The sequence below is a fragment of the Barbatula barbatula genome (assembly GCF_947034865.1).
Source record: "Barbatula barbatula genome assembly, chromosome: 10".
NCBI lineage: Eukaryota > Metazoa > Chordata > Actinopteri > Cypriniformes > Nemacheilidae > Barbatula > Barbatula barbatula.
The window spans coordinates 21,820,779-21,839,478 of NC_136773.1; the positions used below are offsets into that span (position 1 = coordinate 21,820,779).

At 41.6% G+C, this 18,700-nt stretch overlaps 1 protein-coding gene across 1 annotated transcript in view; it reads left to right on the top strand.

Annotated features, from left to right (window-relative positions):
- The window catches only part of shank3a (SH3 and multiple ankyrin repeat domains 3a), a 170,279-nt gene that overhangs the window by 144,710 nt on the left and 6,869 nt on the right, over nucleotides 1–18,700 (top strand). The window contains exons 15-21 of the mRNA XM_079466447.1: nucleotides 5,807–5,889; nucleotides 7,465–7,589; nucleotides 7,776–7,911; nucleotides 11,279–11,359; nucleotides 13,375–13,499; nucleotides 13,728–13,833; nucleotides 14,061–16,512. Of these exons, the coding sequence (XP_079322573.1) occupies nucleotides 5,807–5,889; nucleotides 7,465–7,589; nucleotides 7,776–7,911; nucleotides 11,279–11,359; nucleotides 13,375–13,499; nucleotides 13,728–13,833; nucleotides 14,061–16,512 (3,108 nt within the window). The remainder of the gene's footprint in view (nucleotides 1–5,806; nucleotides 5,890–7,464; nucleotides 7,590–7,775; nucleotides 7,912–11,278; nucleotides 11,360–13,374; nucleotides 13,500–13,727; nucleotides 13,834–14,060; nucleotides 16,513–18,700) is intronic.

Below are 18,700 nucleotides of genomic sequence, written 5' to 3' on the forward strand. Positions count from 1 at the left end.
TCTAGAGACCGGACTGGAAAAACACACTGTAGCTGCTCCCATATTACATCATGCATTTATTTGCATGTACATCATGTAACTTGCCCTTTATTTAAACAGTCTTGTATTTTACATTATATTTATTAGCAGTGATTCAAACACGTGTTATTGCTGATACAGTTAGTTTTTTTACACTAAAAATACTCAAACAAAAAAGTATTATTCACTAAAGTCAAAGCAAGCTCCACAATCAAAACTGCTTTTGACACTTAGTGATAAATAAAATACAAATTCTGTCATCATTGACTCACCACTAGTCATTTTAAACCTGTATGACTTTCTTTCTTCCGCAGAACACAAAAGCTGAGATTGTTAACAATGTTGTTAAATGGACCCCATTCACTTGCATTTGTTTTGTGTCCAGTGCTGTTCGGTAACCAACTTTGTTAATAAATAACTTCTTTTGTGTTCTGCGGAAGGAAGAAAGTCATGACAAGAGGGTGAGTAAACTTTAACTTTGGGGTGAACTGTGGTGGGTCAGAGCAGACCTCATTTAGTTCAAATAAATCTATGAATAATATCCACTCACATGCAATTATTCTGTCTTAGAATCTGTTATAGTCACTGCTGCTGGTATCAATCCAATTCATGTGTGAAGATGTGTGACACACAATGTAATGAAACATGTTTTCAAAATGTGTGATCGATGTGGCGAAGAGCCCGAGGTGAGACATGAGAGAGACAGAGAAAGGATTAATGACTGGAGTTTCTCCGTCAAACTGAGACGTTTCACTCCATTTGTCTTGCTTTGCCAGGCTGCTCAACAACAGCAAACAGGTCTGGCACAGCAGTTTAAAGAACTGAACCAAGTCAAATCAATTACCTGCAATATCAAAGAAATAGACTCTCTGTTTCCAAACACAAAAGACAAACGAAACATCTCTCACACTTAAAATCATTAGACTTCATGAATATAAAATCTCAACCCGTCAAAAGACTAAGCAGGTCGAATTGCATTTATTAAAGTGGCCGTAACTCGGACAGTTTCTGCATATCTCATGTTAATCGTGAGTACTTAACAGTTTCATACCCAGGGGCGATTTTAGGGTCAGAGCTTTAGGGGTGCTAAGCACCCAATGAGCCCCACTGCAAAGCCCCCCCCCCCCTCTTTTCACACAAAAACAAAAAATGTGTCTATTGAAAAATAACTTAATCGTTTTAACATTGATTCAACTAACTCCAAAATCCAGATTTTTTTAACACCTTTTTTTGCAGAACAGAACTCCTTGCATGGCAATCCCTTTAAAGTAAGAACGATAGAACGGAGCCGTTTGAACTAACTAAACCTAAAATACTGAATGAGTGGTCGCTAACACATACAAACAAGGTTTGAGACCTTTTCAGGACACCAGCTTAATTGTGAGAGTTCACACAGACAGCCCCCTGTAACAAACACAAAACCTTCTTCACGCAGCTTTTCCTGACCCTTAACTCCATATTCCTCCTTCTGTATCAACAGTCATCAGATTGGTTAGATTAGATCTTTATTGTCATTGAACAATGTAACAGGTACTTGGACAACAAAATGTAATTCACCTTCTGTAAATTATTTACAAATGGCCATCTATATCTGGTCGCACGCCAGTCTGAACTTTCATAAACCAATATAAGTCATCAATAAATAAAAAAATTAAGAAAAGAAGGTAAAGTCCAAAATATCCAGATAATTTACAGAGGTCTTGAAAATACTAAGAAAGTAAAGATATAAAAAAAGAAATAGAGGGAAATCTTTAAAGTACTTCCCCTGAATCCTCATTTTTGCTCTACTTTGGGAGAGTTAATCTATGACGCCGCACTTTGAGGCTGGCAAACCTGTCAATGAACCTTTGGGGTTCAATTATTTCAAGCAACTCCTTCTCAATAGACATCACAGCTATAGGTGCTGGAGTCTGCTTTGGCCTGTGGTCCTCCTGAGCCATGTATGGAGCCGACGCAAGGCACTAAAAGACTTTCAGTGAAGGGAACACGAATCTGAACTGTACCAGCATCACTCTTGCGCTTCAGAAAGAATCACTTCCTCTGACACTCTGGTCCAAACGCCAGGGCGATCACGTTTCCATGACGACTGACCAGAAAAGACGCACGTGACATCATGTTTACGTCACTCCAGACTGTTAAAATGAGTATCAAATGAACGATAAACTTTAACAACAGAGACACAGGTCCGCAGTTTAGTTGTTTTTGTTTCACGCGATAGCAGTTAATAAACAGAACTGAATGCGTCTTGCGGAAGAACATATTAACCGGCGCTACTTCTCTCCGTTTATGACCATGGACGAGTCACCCAGGTCCTGTGCTACTCCACAGCGGCGGCGACCCGCTGGACTAAAATAGTCCGAAAATAAACACTTGTTATAGGTGTACCATGGTGATTCAGGATACTGACTCCAGTACTCACCGGTATGGTTTCGCAATCGGAACAACTCTATGTAAAAGGAAAGATGTGTGAGACAGCTTTGGAGCAACTTAGTTGATTCACAACACTACATAACGGGTTCTCACTCCGCGTGTGTCTCGCGCTGAGCGGTGCAGGTACAGAGGAGGAAGAGAAGAGGATGACACCATTTGCTAAGCGGGGATGTTTCATTTTCATCCTTAACACATACATTTTAATCCAAAAACTACGGAGTATGTTTTGGAAATTATTTAACCTTCTAAAAGACGATTCTTTTTAGAATAACAACATTTTTTACTCCAAGTTTTAGGGGTGCTGAGCTCCTTTTTAGGGGTGCTGAAGCACCCCTAAAAAGGGGCTTCGCCCATGGTGATACCCTTCAAGAACCAGTAGAATCTTAAGTTTGATCACATTTATAAAAGACAGATTCCGCTGTACCATTATTTCCCAAAACATACAATGCGTGGGGGGGGACTAAAGCATGTGAGCACACATTGTCATCATAACACAGACATCAGTTTCACTTTCTGCTTGCGGTTCATACCCGGCATCTTTTAGCGCTCGGACCGCACCGTTTATCAGTTTCAAACGATCTCCAAATCCGGCGTTATGTCCACCGTTTATACACCATTCATCCGCCAAATGCAGTGAACAAACAACACGGCTGAACTTCGCGAACGTAGTGCACACAAGTGAAAGAGACATGTGTGTATGCTCCTTCTCCCGCTCTCCTTGGTTTGCACATGGGGGCATGCTTTTCCGGGCGAATTGTCCAATGAAAAGTTGTTACGAAAAGGATGTTCGAAAAAAACATCCCGAAACCTATACGAAGGCTGGCGGAGTGCATTGAGAACAAAAATATTCTGTCATACGTCAAACTCATTTTTTGACAAGTTGACCATGTTATGCATGAGAAGCCAAGCACGTTCAACATCGTAAATAAGTCAGAATGCATGAAACACCATTGCATCCCCCCTTTAAGGAGTAAGGGGACCCAAAAATTTACTCACCAGCTTCAAACCTTAATGACTTTCTTTCATCCACAGAACACAAAAGAAAAAATTTTGAAGAAAGTTGGTAACGGAACAACGCCGGCACCCATATTGTATGGCCACAAAACCAACGCAAGTGAATGGGTTAACAACATTTCAAAATATCTTCTGTTGTGTTCTGCTGAAGAAAGAAAGTCATACAGGTTTGAAATGACAAGCGGGTGATTGAATAGATGAAAGAAGTTTCATTTTTGTGTGAACTATCAACATTAAGCTACAGATACAATGCACTGGAAGCTGGTTTACTGGCTAATGTTGAAATGTGTGTTCTCATCTCCCTCTTCATACTTTCCTACAAGCGTTCAGTAAGTGTTTCTGTAACTCCATTTGTAGAGCATTGTGTTAGCGTGAAGGTCATAGGTTTGATCCCCAGGGAACACACACACACTGATGGAATGCCTAGCTTGTATTACTTTAAATAGAAGCGTCTGTTAAATGCAAAAAAATAATGTACACCCTCTCTCTTTCTCTCAACAGGTAGTGGTCTAGCTTCTGTTGAAACTAGTAACTTCGTATTAGCTGTTATTGTATTATTTCTCCTGTGTGGCATATCGCTTATTAGATCAAATGCTGCTTTGGATAAAAGCGTCTGCTAAATGTAAATAAAGCTGAGGGCTTGGTGTCAGTCAGCAAACAGAGGTTTGGCATAAAAACATCTAAGAGCACAAAGTGGTGCTAATGTGTTTGCGTGCATTGTCCTCGGGTCCTCGAGTTCTGTGCACTCCACTGGCACAAATTCAATGCTACAGGGAACCTTACTTTGGTCTAATGACCATTATATCCTTTTTATCCCCATTATCTCTTCAAATTATCATTAAGTGCTAGATTAGTGGAACTCGATTTTGCAAGCATACAACAAATATGAAATATGAGTAGTTTATGTATAACCCATAAACATATTATTCCATAGCATTGAAGATCTATAAGCATCTGTAATTATTAAAAACTAAAGACAGCCTTGAATACAATATAGCTTCCCATACAGCACGTCAATTACCCAAAAGTATTTTGTGTCAATTATTAACGTAAATATAAATTACAGCAATATTTATGTTTGGCCTAATATTAACCTAATGTAATGTGTTATTACAGACTCAACGTTCATAAACATATTCAAAGCAAATGTCAATTCCAGATGCCCACCTATTTCATCAGAAGTGTGACTGCTGTTCTGAAGGACACGCTGTTTCACTCTTGCTAACCCGAGGCGTTATCCACACCAAATCATCTGTAATTGATCTAATTGATTCTCCACTGCTTAATTAGATTCTTGTCACTCCCAATGCATCAGTGATGAAGACCCCCGGGGTATGGAAGAGAGAGAATAAAAGAGAGAGAACATGGATAGATGACTATTCTTATAATAGTTCATAATACTGTCACCAGTCTTCGCTCAACCTGATATGTGCGCTTTGATTGTTTTAATATCATTTTTATGGCATGTGTTGAACGAATCAGAGGCTGTGGTTATGAAAATCCAATATGCATTAAATCCCCAAATGAATGATTAACTTGTGGTGACTCATGAAGTGTGTGAGACACAGAGCAAGATAACCTAGAAGTGCATGCGCAGTTTCAGTCGACAAAAGCCAGTGAGTTGAATAAAATCATGGGTTATGGAAACATCGAATGCCAATATTATTCATAGCAGTATTTGATTAAAAAGGACATGTGTTATGTTTGTATGCGCAAGTGCATTGTTTGTATATGTGTGTTGGCAGGGGGTTGATCGTGTCTACAGGCAGGTAACTGTGGCTCATGAGTAAGGAGAACAGATTTGTCCCTGCTGTTAGCGCTCATGATAGCCATTTCCATGCATCCAGATGGGCCGTGTGTGTGTGTGTGTGTGTGTGTGTGTGTATGTGTGTGTGTGTCGAGTTGATCCATCGTAGAGATCTCTCTCTTGTAAATGCTCTCCCCATCACTGATGGACTTCACTACAAGACACGGATACAAATTTACATAGTCTTTTTCTTTCTTTTTTGGCTTTAAAAGAATGTCTTTTGTTAGAGGACACACACAAAAAGAGCTTTCTTCTCATTTAATAGCACAAGAGACTTGATATTAGCATTTGGGCCAATCTCCTAATGCAGTTGAAGAGAATGCTCGGGAGGCGAGCCGAAGGACAAAACCTCCCGCCTGGAGGTTTTTAAACTGTCTGCACTTTCACAAGACGTTGCTTTTAACCGGATTGGCTCATGAGTTGAGCGGTAGAGTGGTTAGGGAGGGCGATGGGGTGGAAGTTTTGTGGTGACCAGCAAGTGGTGCTCTGGAGGCAGGCATGGTGCTGGAGTCTGACTTGAGTATTCTTTTCTCCCAGCGATTACATCATCGAAGAGAAGAACGCTGTGCTACAGAAGAAAGAGAATGAGGGATTTGGCTTCGTCCTGCGTGGAGCAAAAGGTAAGATGTGATGTGTAGCTAGAACACATGTGGCCCTTCATTTGATGCTGTAACTTCTTGCACATTACAAGGAGACAGTAGACACCCAAATACAGAAAACAGCACACGTGACCCATTTTTATTGCCCATTTTTGGTGGGATTTTATTCACAGTTTGCATTCAGTTCAACAATAGGGCCAGACCCAAATGGCAGTTTTACAAAGCTTTGCCAAAATAACGGTTTTGCTTTTGGTTAAGCATTGTTAAAGGTAAATGTGTTTTATGATTAAATAATAGAAGTATGTGACATCAGGAGAAGAAACGTGTTTAAATTGTTTTTATTTATTTCGATTGCTTTTCGTCACCAGCCTCTGATATCCAAATTCGGCGTTCATCAGAATTTTTTTAATGAATAAATAATGTGTTATCAAAGTTGATAGGCACTTTTTGGTACCTTTTATTGGTTAGATATTTGCCAAACCCAGTGACAAACATAAAGGGTGACTAATAATAATGATTTATGGCAAAAAACAAAACTCACGAAATATGGAGATACAAGGTTTCAGAAGGACAGCGGCACTTTGTAAAATGATATACAACCCTCAAATAGATTTTAAAGAGTATTGGGTCAAATATGACCAAAGTATGGTTTGGAGCTGGAGTTATAATAAAATTGACATTCCCCGGCACACGTTTTAGGTCATCTTTAATCAATCTGGCGCTATATATACAGTACTATGATACTATAGCAGAGAAGAGCGATTTTCAACTTCATAACTGTAATTATAGGAATGTCACTGTGTGAACTAGTAACCCTGATGTTTCAGAGCATATTTAGCGATGACTCAGCAGTAGTAGTTGTGTTTGACAGCATATAGTCAAAGTTTCAACAGGGATTGTGTACGAATGTGTAAGTGAATGTGCGTTGTGTGTGTGTTTGGTGCCCAGTCTCTGGGGCGGCACCATCCTGGGTAGGAGTTATGAGTGCCTCGTGCCATCTGTTGCATAAATATCAATCTTATGAAAAATGTTTGCTTTCTTAATATTGCATAAATGTTCTGTGGTTTAATTTTGCAATGTGCTACTAAGACGGTGTGCTTTAAGGAGGACTTGCACAACTACTTGTGTGTTTCACTTATTACGGCTCAGACATTTCTGCCAACAACATGCAACTACACCAGGATATGAATTCATGATGTCTTGAATAAAACAATAAATCACGTTTCTGGATTTGATCGTGACGGATTTTGAATTAGCCAAACTTTACTCACTCTTAACTCACATGACTTCTACAAAACACAAAAGAAGATATTTTGTTGATGACCAAACAAATTTGGTCCCATTGACTTCCAATGTATAGACACAAAACTCTTTTTTGGTGTGTTCCAGAAAAGAAAGAGTCATTTACAAATTTGAGAATGAATAAATGATAAAAAAAATATTTTGGGCTGACCTATACATTTCAGGTATTTATTTAGCATGTCTTTCAAATTATTATGATTTCTGTTCAGAAATGGATCAGACATTTCCGAAATAATTGCTTAATTTTGCTTAATAAAGCAGTCATATTACATATACATTTCTGTGTGCATTTAGCGGAGACTCCTATTGAAGAGTTTACACCCACACCTGCCTTTCCTGCGCTGCAGTACCTGGAGTCTGTGGATGTTGAAGGTGTGGCCTGGAGGGCGGGGCTTAGAACCGGTGACTTCCTCATCGAGGTACACGATTAATATAAAATCTGCTTTGCTCTGGTATTGCATAGTTTAGTCATCTTTGCATCATGTCCTCCAAGCCATATATCCCCTTCCTGTTTATTTGATCTCAAGCATGTCATTGAGGCGTGATGGGTGACCCAAATGCAGGGGTGGGGAACACTGATGGTCTGTTTGTGATTGTTCTCTCAGGTGAACAGTGTAAATGTGGTAAAGGTGGGGCACAAGCAGGTGGTGTCGCTCATCCGGCAGGGCGGGAACCGTCTCTTGATGAAGGTGGTGTCTGTCACACGTAAACCAGAGTCTGAGGAATCAGTCAGAAAGAAGGGTAAGGGGTGTGTTCTCATCGACCACAGCTGACTATATGTCTGCTTTGTAGTTTACTAATAAAAGCAACTCATCAATTACATTTTTGTCCACAAAATGTGCCTTAAGAATAAACGGTTATTAAGACCATGAGAAACATTTCAGTCTAACAATAAACTTTAAATCAGTAGAGTACATGTTGTTCCTCTCCTCTTTAAAAATTCTGAATCGAAAATCTAGACATTTAAAAAAAAGAAAGAAAGGAAATATTCATTGCCAAACCATGAGGCATTTGGTATGTCTGAAAAGGCCAGAATGTCCTTGTCAAAATACACTGGGAGTTATACCGTATGTACTTAATTTCTTCTGAAAAATGACCGAATGTACTGTGAATTTCATCTGCGTTTTTGTGAATATGCTGACTGATTGTTTTGTCTGTTTATTGTGGGCGGGGCCACTGGTGTCAGACACAAGCACTCTTTAAGGCACAGGTTGCTAGGGAACCGATCTTGGATACTCTGTACTGTGTGATGATCAGACACTAAGAGATCTCTCTTCAGGGTAAATTTCAAATCAAACAGAAGGAATATAAATGTACCCGTGAGAGGAATGCTGCATTAAAGGATCACGTTTAAAGTCGTAGCTGGTGGCAGATGTAATGACCCTGTTTGCCAAAGAAGAAGACTTCTGGGATATTAACTAAATGACAGGGTTGGTTGTCACAGGAAAGTGTTATTACTGAGCAAACGTGCTAAAGTGGTTTCTGTGCAGATAATGCCTAGCTAGACACATTTGTGCGGTTTCACACAATCGAATAATGTGTGGGTTAGTGTCTAACATATCAGTTTTGTCCTGTAAAAAAAACTTTTGTTTCTGTAGCTTAACTCGTAGAGCATTGAGTCATACATGCTGATCAAAATTTATACTTTGTAATGCACTGCTGAAAATAAGTCTTCAGTCTTCGTGTAAACTAACCAGAATTTGACCTGCAACTCCCACACAAATCCAGCCCTTCGTTGACCTGTGTTTGCCTTTAGTGGATGAGGGAACGGCATAGTTAGTAAATAAGAATACATGTAGCGGATGCTTGTATCCAAAGGGCTTCATAGTTAGCAATGAGATGGATGACTAATCCTCCGATTAGGGGTGTCACAGTTAACATGTATTGGCAAAAACCGTGATGTTAATAACCGTGGCTACTAATATTGTGTTAATACTAAACATATATAATAAATAATTTAGTGCCTTTAGGATCTGGTTTACACTGACATAGTAGGTGGTGGTTTTGCACCTGTTTAACATTTTTGCCTTTAGAGACACATTTAGGAGTCACTCTTCTAAATAGCACTGTCAAAAAGGATGTGTTAGATAACATATTTGTATTGTTAGGAAATTGTAACACATTATGAGTCATTTCATGTTGATTTTGTGTTCAAATAAAAAGGCACAAGGTTAAGTCAAAAGTATCACAAAATGTGTTGTCCTTAACTAGACACGGAGATGTGTTCAGTTAAGGACAGATAGTTTTTTATAAAACAGATTTTGAGTCGATAACCGTGATATTAGAGACCAACTCTCTCTCTTGTATTTTGATTGTGAATAAATCAAATTGAAAGATTAATTTGACTGGTAGCATTATTAATTAATTAAAAAAGGTATTTTAATAGATATTGCGATAATATCATTTTCATTAATTGTTTCGGCAACGATAACCGTGCAGTGAAAACCTGATATCGTGACCTCTTATCTGGCAATGAAGGTGGTCTTTACGGGTCCAGAATCCAAATTTCAGTCAACCACAAGTTATCCAAACCCTAGTCTCGTACTGAAGGTCTGGAAACTTTGACCGCTTTCATTGTCCAATTCCTGCCCAAGAGGCCATATGACTGACAAGTAAAGCAGCCAATCATGTTTCATTTTGTGCCTCGTCATGTTTGGAGTGACCGCAGTAACAGGCCGGTTTACATTCACGAACGTGTCAAAAGTTACTTGAATTATTTTTACGAATTTAAAGTTTAGTTGTTCACGATGAATTCCAATTAAAACCTGTGTAAACATGACAGTAACGTCTTCAATCAGGTGGCTAAAACCCAAAGCATAGTCGAGCCATCCAACATAATTTTCGTCATCAGGAGGGCCCGCGGACAAGGTGTACAGACAACTTTTTAAGACAGCGCGGACGGCACGTTCAAAAAAACGTTGAATCGACCGAGTCCACTGGGTGGTCTGCGCTTATCCGCATTTGAGAATGCTTTGGAAGCTTTGCGGAAACTTGTGCGTGCATGATGAAGACGGATGCGGAAAGTTAACTATGCCCGGACCTTTAGTGTAGTTTTCAGGCAGACCGTTAAAAAGCGCGACACGCCTCCCGGAAATCCTGTAGAATTCAACGACTTTGAACTTGCTGAAGTGTTTCCAAGAAAGTGGGCCTTATAGCTCAGACATCCAGCCAATGGTCCGTGGGCGAGACGTTGAGGCTGAGACTATCCAAAACATAATCATAAAACTACCTGTTTCACCCTAAAAGGGGATTGATTGATAGGAACATCGTTCCAAGACCTACTTTGTAGAATCACAGCCAGCTGCAAAGTTGTGGGTTTGTTATATAACTGTCACACAACTATCACACACTCAAACACTCATGTACACATAACTGTTCAAGTAATAATGGAAAGTGTCTGTTGTTAGTTTTGTGGTGATATCCACCCACACACAAAATACACACACACGTACAAACTTAAACACACACGCTCTCTCACAGTTTAGCTGCACAAATCCAGACCTTGCTCCTGCCAGAGTTGCCATGGCTACCACAATGCATATTTGAAGTAAGTATTGCATTAGTGCCTTGGTTTTTCTCTCGGTTTCTCTCTCTCCATCTCCTCTCCGGTCCACATGCTTGTTAGCCGAAGGAGCGAGGAGTTTCCGCAAATGTTTTCGAGACTGCACGCCTCTGAACTTGATGCCTCGCACTTGGCAGTTGTAGCATGCTAACGGATATAGCGACTGGCCCGTTTCTGAAAGACGAAAGGAAGATTCAGTCATCGCATCCTGGGAGAGTCTGTTCAAAGCAAGGGTTTTAAGAGAAGAAACATGACATGAAGGGTTTCGGGAGATGCCAAAAGGCGGGTGGGAGGATTTTTGCCAACCGAGGAAGGAAGTTGCGTTGCTACATGCACACAGGAGATGTCTAACAGCTGTTTGATTCTGTCCATAAAAAGAGCGTGAGAAGGAGAGGGTTTTATAGCCTTGTGGCAGTGTGTTGCATTGAGACCATCAGATGAAGATGGTGAAAAAACGCTTGCAGCTGCCAATGGGCAGCAGTCGTGAAGGCCCCTCGTCGTCACGCCACCCCATCTTCTCATCTGCTCCTTGTCTTTCTTCTACAGCACCCCTGCCTCCAAAAAGATCGCCCAGCACCACGCTCACCCTGAGGTCTAAAAGTATGACCGCTGAGCTTGAAGAACTAGGTAAGATGCTTTAAAATAAACGCACACTTGTTTGGGTCACGATGGTCTCGTACCAACTAATTCATGAGTGAGGTTGACAAGTTTCTCTAGATTGTTTCTTAGGTTTATTTTTTAGATAAAAGTTCAGATTTTATTGAGCTGCTGTGTTGTGTGATTGTAAGCATCATTAACGGTCTAAGAACTTGCATCACTTTAAAGTCTCACTATAAGAGCCATTGAGACACTTCTTAGTTGGAAGATATGTTCTTTGTCTTCAACAATAAGATGTAATACATTTGCATAATCCATAAGTCTTTGTTGGTTTGTTAGAATGTGAAAAAAAATGACAATCTGCTCTACAGAGCGCTGTTCATAAATGCATTATCTCCATTGGAAAAGAAGTATAAACCTGACAACATCTTTGTCCTGTGTCAGCCGCCGTAGTACTTTGAAAGGAAGGGTTGGAGTGAGCCTTTTATTGCAATTCCTTTACATTTATATTTATGCATTTGGCAGACTTACGTTGCATTATACTATACAGTTGTTTCGAAGTATTTGCCATCCCTGGGATCGAACCATGACCTTGCCATTGCTAACGCCATGCTCTAACCAACGAGCTTCAGGAAAGCAATTCGAAATCTTACCGCTAGATGCTGCTAAATTTTACTGACTGGTATTTTAAGGGAGGCTAGAAAATGTTTTGTGAATATGACCCTATACTAGTTTTAGCAGCTTTTAGTCAACTTAAGTGTTCTTAAACGTTTACCATATTAACCTAGCAGATGGAGAACATCTCAAATTCACGGTTTCTCTTCTGGAGCCGTGCAAAGTCAATATTGATGACTCATCCTGCACTGCACATATTTTGGTCCAATAGATGCTCTGCTTTGTCCCGCCCCCTAATATGACTTGTAACTGACTAGCAAATAGCAAGCTGTGATTTAAAGTGATAGTTCACCCAAACATTTTTATTGTATTTTCATTTAGTCACCCTCTTGTTGTACAGGTTTTAAATGACAAGGTGTGTGAATGATGCCAGAATTTTTGGGTGGACTATCTCTTTAAATTACAGCTATGAATGCTGACTTCCTATTTGGTTGTCAGTTTGCTTTTTTAAACAACAGTCTTATCAGTATGTCTCGCAGAACTTTGTTTCACCAGAAAATGGATTTTAAGATTAAAAATCTTTCCCTCTCTCAGACTCTCTTTGTATTAACTGAATGATCTCTCACTCTGTTGCCATTTGGTCTTTTCAAAACATCAGCTGTTTCTCTCTCTCTCTCTCTCTCTCTCTCTCTCTCTCTCTCTCTCTCTCTGTCTCTCTTTCTGTCTCTCTCTATGTATTAACTGCATCATCTCCCTCCCGCTGCCATTTGGACTGTTCACAACATTAGCAGTCTCTCTCTCACAATCTGTGCTGAGTTTACTGAGTTCACACACACACGCACAAACACATCTACACTCATGTCACACACTGATACGCAGACATTTCTCGCTGTGAGACATTAATAAAGAAGTGTTCTTTACGTTTATTTCTTGCTCAGCCTCTGCCAGGAGGAGAAGAGGAGGTGAGTTACTCATGTAGGCCTTTCAAACCAATGAAACCCATCAAACTAATGCAAATAACCAGTGTGTGTTGTTCCATCCATCTTCACTTTGCTCATGATGCCGTTAAATATGCATTTTCCAGCTCTGTTCCAAAGCCCAGTGTATGCAACACCAAAACTAAATTTTTAGACATCATATGTGCAAGAAAACTAAGCCACAGTATGATGACAGTAATTTGATTAAAGGATTAAACCAAAATAAATTTGTCCTATTTTTATTCTAATTAGAGTGCTGTTGCACTGTTACTGGAATTGAGCTTTTGTATCATAATACAGGTTTCATCATTGATAAGGAACAATGCATTGTGATGTGGAAAGACGCTGTTATGTCATTTCATGTTTACCTTCATTATTGCATTGCAGAGTTTATAAGATTCCATTAGATTAGATGTGCCATTGAATGTGTTGTTTGTGTGTGTTTGTTAACAGAACGGCTAGATGAGATTTTGGCCTCTCAGGAGTCAGCACTGAGGCCAAAGGTGGAATCAGATTATAGAGCAGCCACGGTAAAACAACGCCCAACCAGCCGCCGAATAACACCAGCAGAAATCAGTGTAAGATACACACACAAACATGTCTAATGACAGATCATTACCAATCAGTGTACAACTTAAAAGGCGGAAACAATTTCCCTGCTGAAAATGTGGACTTTGTTTAGCATGCATGTTCAGTTACCAAACTTTTTTTGTGTTTCAGCTGAACCAATATGTTAAAATAATTTACTTATTTATCTTTGATGCATTTAGAAATAATAATATATTGTAAAATATTGTTCTGTGCAGTCTCTTTTTGAGAGGCAAGGTCTTGCCTTTCACGGTGCTCTTCATCCAGCGCTGGAAAAAGCCCACATGCAGCTGCCGAAAAGCATGGCCAGAACCAAGTCTTTTGGTAATCCTTTTTAAATAATTTACAATAACTGTCTGTTTGATTACCATTCTTGTTGTTTAGTCTCTGTGTTCCTGTAGCTGTGTGTGTTCTTGCTGCTCCTCCTTGTTGATCATAAAATGGGAAGAGAAAATTGCAGAGATTAAATCCACTTTATTGCACTTACTTATCATCTAAGACTTGTATGTAAATGTATAAACTATTAAAGCTCTATTTGTCTGTCTGTGCAGGAGCAACTGAAGAGGATCGACTTTCTGCCCTAGCAGCGGAGCACAGGTTTCCGCGGAGCTCCTCCATGACAGACAGCTTGAGAGACAGCCATAGTATACCTCCCCCTCCCCAGACTGCGCCCCCACCTCCCCCATCACTTTACTACTACGATACCGGCCCTCCTCCTTCCTTCTGCCCACCCCCTCCCCCTGGCCGCATTCATGACCCCAGCCGCTCCAGTTTTAAACCAGGCTCTGAACCAAGACTGCACGCTTTGCCGCAGACAATGTCCGCAGAAATGTTTGAACCCCCTCGTCACGCCTCCCACATGGACCGGCAGAAAAAAGCCCGCTCCATGATTATCCTCCAGGACTCCACCCACCTGCCTGTGGAGCCTACTGACATCCCGAGGCCAGGTGCCATTTCAACTCCACCCGAGAGGATCAAACGGAAAGGTCGGGTAATTGATAACCCCTACGCCAATGTGGGCCAGTTTAGCGTAGGCCTGTTCACGCCGCCTCCAAGCAAGCCGCAGCGGAGGAAGAGCCCACTTATAAAGCAGCTGCAGGTGGAAGATGCTCAAGAGAGAGCCTCACTGGCACTGGCATCCATCCATGCCAGAGAGCACTCTCCCTCTGGACGCCTTGCTGCCCACCACACCAGCAGGGCAGAGTTCTACCAACAGCAGCTGTTGCAGGAACGTAGTCAAGCTCAGGCCGGGGCATTGTTGCAAGGAAAAGGACCCTTCTCCTCCGCCATCGCAGACGCTGTGAAAGAACGTGAGCAACGTCTGGAAGAAAAGCGGAAATCTACAGTCTTCCTATCAGTGGGCACTATGGAGGGCAGTTCAGTCTTGCCTCAAGAAGCCCCCTCACTCACACAGTCCCGCTCTGTTGACGAACGGATGCTCACACGCGAGCTTGGTCAGTTGCCACCTCCTGCCTTGGCATTGCGTCCCTCTCCTGGGGGAACCACTTTCATTCACCCACTGACAGGCAAGCCCCTGGACCCTAACTCTCCACTGGCACTTGCGCTGGCCGCAAGGGAACGGGCATTAACCTCTCAAAGTCAGTCCCCTTCGAGCAGCCCTGAGCCCAGAACTAAACATGACGCTGCTGGAGGGGTGCTGTATATGGAGACCCAGACCAAAGAGGCTGCACGCTCTGACAGTGAAGGGAATTTTGCCTCATCCCCCTTTTCCCCTGGAACAAAAATAACTTATGACACCTCCGTCCCCACCAGCAAGATTCAGTGGGGAAGTCCCATTTCCACAAGAAAAGAGTTAGAAACAAGGACAGAAAGAAAGGATGAGAGAAAGCTCGAGGATAAGAAGAGTATGATCATTAGCATCATGGACACATCTCAGCAGAAAACAGCTGGCCTCATCATGGTTCATGCAACGAGCAATGGTCAATCTGTTGGACCCAGCCCAGAGCATAGCGCCCCTTCTCCTAAGGGGGCTTTGTCAGAAAGTCCAAAACCCAAGTTGGCTGAAATAAAGCGTGCCAAGTCCCCTGGTCCTGATGGTTCTTCAATATCCACCCAAACTCCAACCACAACTCCAACATCACAAACACAATCTTGCCCCTCCTCAGATAAAACCTTGGCTCAGGGTAGTTCTGAGGAGGATGTGGAACCCTATACGGTTACCTTACCACCTGCCATCCTCTCCTCCAGCGATGAGGAGACGCGCGAGGAGCTCCGCCAAATTGGCGTTGTTCCTCCACCAGATGAATTTGCCAATGGCCTTCTCGCAGCGGCAGCCAGAAAAGCGGTACCTCCATTGGCGAAGACAACCCCTGCAGCCCTACCTGTAGCCCCTCCCTCAGCCCCACCAGCGCCGGCTGCCGCAGCAGCACAGGTCCCCGCAAGCAGCGGCACGCAAGCAGCCTCAGGGAAGCCGTCTGAGTCCCACCTGGGCCCAGAGTCTGCTGCTGACTCCGGGGTGGAAGAGGTAGACACTCGAAGCTCCAGCGACCACCACCTGGAGACCACGAGTACCATCTCTACAGTCTCCAGCATGTCCACACTGTCCTCTGAGAGCGGCGAGCCCACAGACACCTACACCACTTACGCCGATGGCCAGACGTTTATTCTTGATAAGCCGCCAGTGCCTCCAAAGCCAAAGCTCAAGTCCCAGCTCAGCAAGGGCCCGGTGACGTTCAGGGACCCCCTGCTCAAGCAGTCGTCTGATAGTGAACTGCTCTCACAGCAGCACGCAGCTGCGCTGGCTGCTGCTGCGGGAGCCTCAGGCCCAGCCAGACCCCGCTACCTCTTCCAGAGACGCTCCAAGTTGTGGGGGGACCCCGTGGAACCCCGTCCGCTTGCCGGGGCAGAGGAAGGCAAGCCCACTGTGATCAGCGAGCTCAGCTCACGGCTGCAGCAGCTCAACAAGGACACACGGTCGCTCGGGGAAGAGCCGCTGGGAGCTTCGCTTGACCCCGGGAGGAAATCGCCAGTGGTCAGTGCGAGGTAAGGGGCAAATCCTGCAGCTGAACTGATTTTCACATAAATATTTTGCTTATGTGCAACACTAGTATTAGGAGAATGCAAAAGATAATTATTATAACTGCAAAGATACGTTTCTTGATCATTTAAAGACCTTGCGAATATGGACCTTCACAGTTGTATTGCTTAAGGAATCAAAATTTTAAAACCTACAGTTTGTCTGAATTTATTAGATATGTTAATTATGCTAATGAAAATGCTTACATGCTCTGACCTGGTAAGCATTACAACCAGAGATGCTAGCAAACATGTTGCATTAAAATAATCCACATTTGGTAATTTATTAAAACAATGAGAGTTCATGTTTAACATGCTTTCTTCATTGAGAAGTTTGGAACCCCAGAGCTATGTCAACATTCACGACCACTGGTAAGTAATGTAGAACTGCCTTAGGCCAGTCTCCTAGCTCAACCATGAGACTGTAGGTAGACTGTAGGTAGTCTAAAGTAACAAGTATTTCTGTACTTTTAAGGCACCATTTGGAGTTATGGTGATGTCACAGTGGTGGAACCCTCTAAACAACTAATAGATACCCTTTAAATGAAATAAAAAACCTTTTACATATATTTAAGGTACCACAATATTTTATTTTACTGTCCTGTTAACATCAAAACTAAAAGGGTTTCTTCATGCACAAATGGTGCCTTGACAGTGTTATTTTTTTACTGTGAGATGAGTCATTTCAGTAGACATTACCAAAGCCACTGGAACATTTTCTGTTGTTTCATATGAGGGCTCAAGGGAAATTGTTTATTTTTTCCTCACCGATGTGCCGTTTTGCTTATATACCGCTAAAGTCCTTTATATCCCAACAGATGTGAAAAGGACATGGAAGACAGTAAACCTTAGTTTTTAGCCACTAGGGTAAATCAAATGTCATTCTTTTTATTTTCTATTCTTTAACAATCCACTAATGTCATATTGTTCAATCACTCTTGCTAACACTGTTCTGGGTTTTATAAATCACTTCTCAGGTTCTGTGTCCTGGTTCACCCTGGCAAATATCCAGAGAGGCTCTCCCTCGAAATAAATGTCATGGCCTGTATAACCAAATTTGGAGTCGTGTCAACTCAATCAAATAAAACCAAACTTGATATTCCAACGCAGATGGGTTTTTATGTTAAAAAAGACATTTGGCCATGACAACTTTCTAAGTATGTGACATAAATTTGTGTTGCTTTTGGGTGTTTACTAGGAAACAGATGGCCTGAGGGCATGCATCATCTCAACCTTCGATCTTTTACCTTACAAAATCTGTCGCTTTTAACTTAGTCAGCTTTTTTCTGTGCCATTTTTGTTGCAGTATGTATGTTTGCATGTGACTGAGAGACCTGTTAGTTTGAGACGTTAATCCTTAAAACCCTTGTTGAGTCACTGCAATATATTTCTTACTCTTATTTACAAACAAATAAAGGGCTTTTCAAAGTGAATTATGATAAATGACATTATGTATAACGACGCTGAAACATCCCATTTCCCTTCAAATAATTCCAACGATAAAATCAACGTAACCATCTCCTTGAATATCCTTTATTCCTCTCAGTCTGGACAGCCTGTTATCGTTTAAAAGGTTTTTTCCATTCAGACATACTGCGTAAGCTTTACTGTGCTCACTTAGTGCCTCATTCTGTAGTTGTGTGACACTTCATCTTTTCATTGTGCTGACACGGCTTCTTCTTGGGACAAACGATTGCTTTCATGTAGTTTTATGTATTGTTTATTTTTCATGCATATTTGTTTGGTTTTAATTTATGTTATTGCATTTGACCGGAATGGCACCTTACCCCAGACGCGCGATTTATGAAAAGAAAATACGCTTATCCAAATAATAACATCAATTAAAGTAAATAGCTATTGATAGAATCTGTATACATTGGTGTTTGAGTATGCTGGGGTTAGCTGCGCTCTGGTCTGTGTCGCTATGCGTTTAGTTTTTGCATTTGATTGATATCGTTGAGGTTGTTTAAGTGTGTGCTGTTTGTTTTTTGTTCTGTCATGGACTGATGCTAACCGACCGCTCTCTCTCTCTCTCTCTCTCTCTCTCTCTCTCCCCCTCATTGCCCTCTCTCTTTCTCCATCTCTCACTCTCTGTCTTTTCTCATTCTCTCTCTTTGCATGCTACGCTGCTCTGTCTAGAACTGAATCTGAGGCT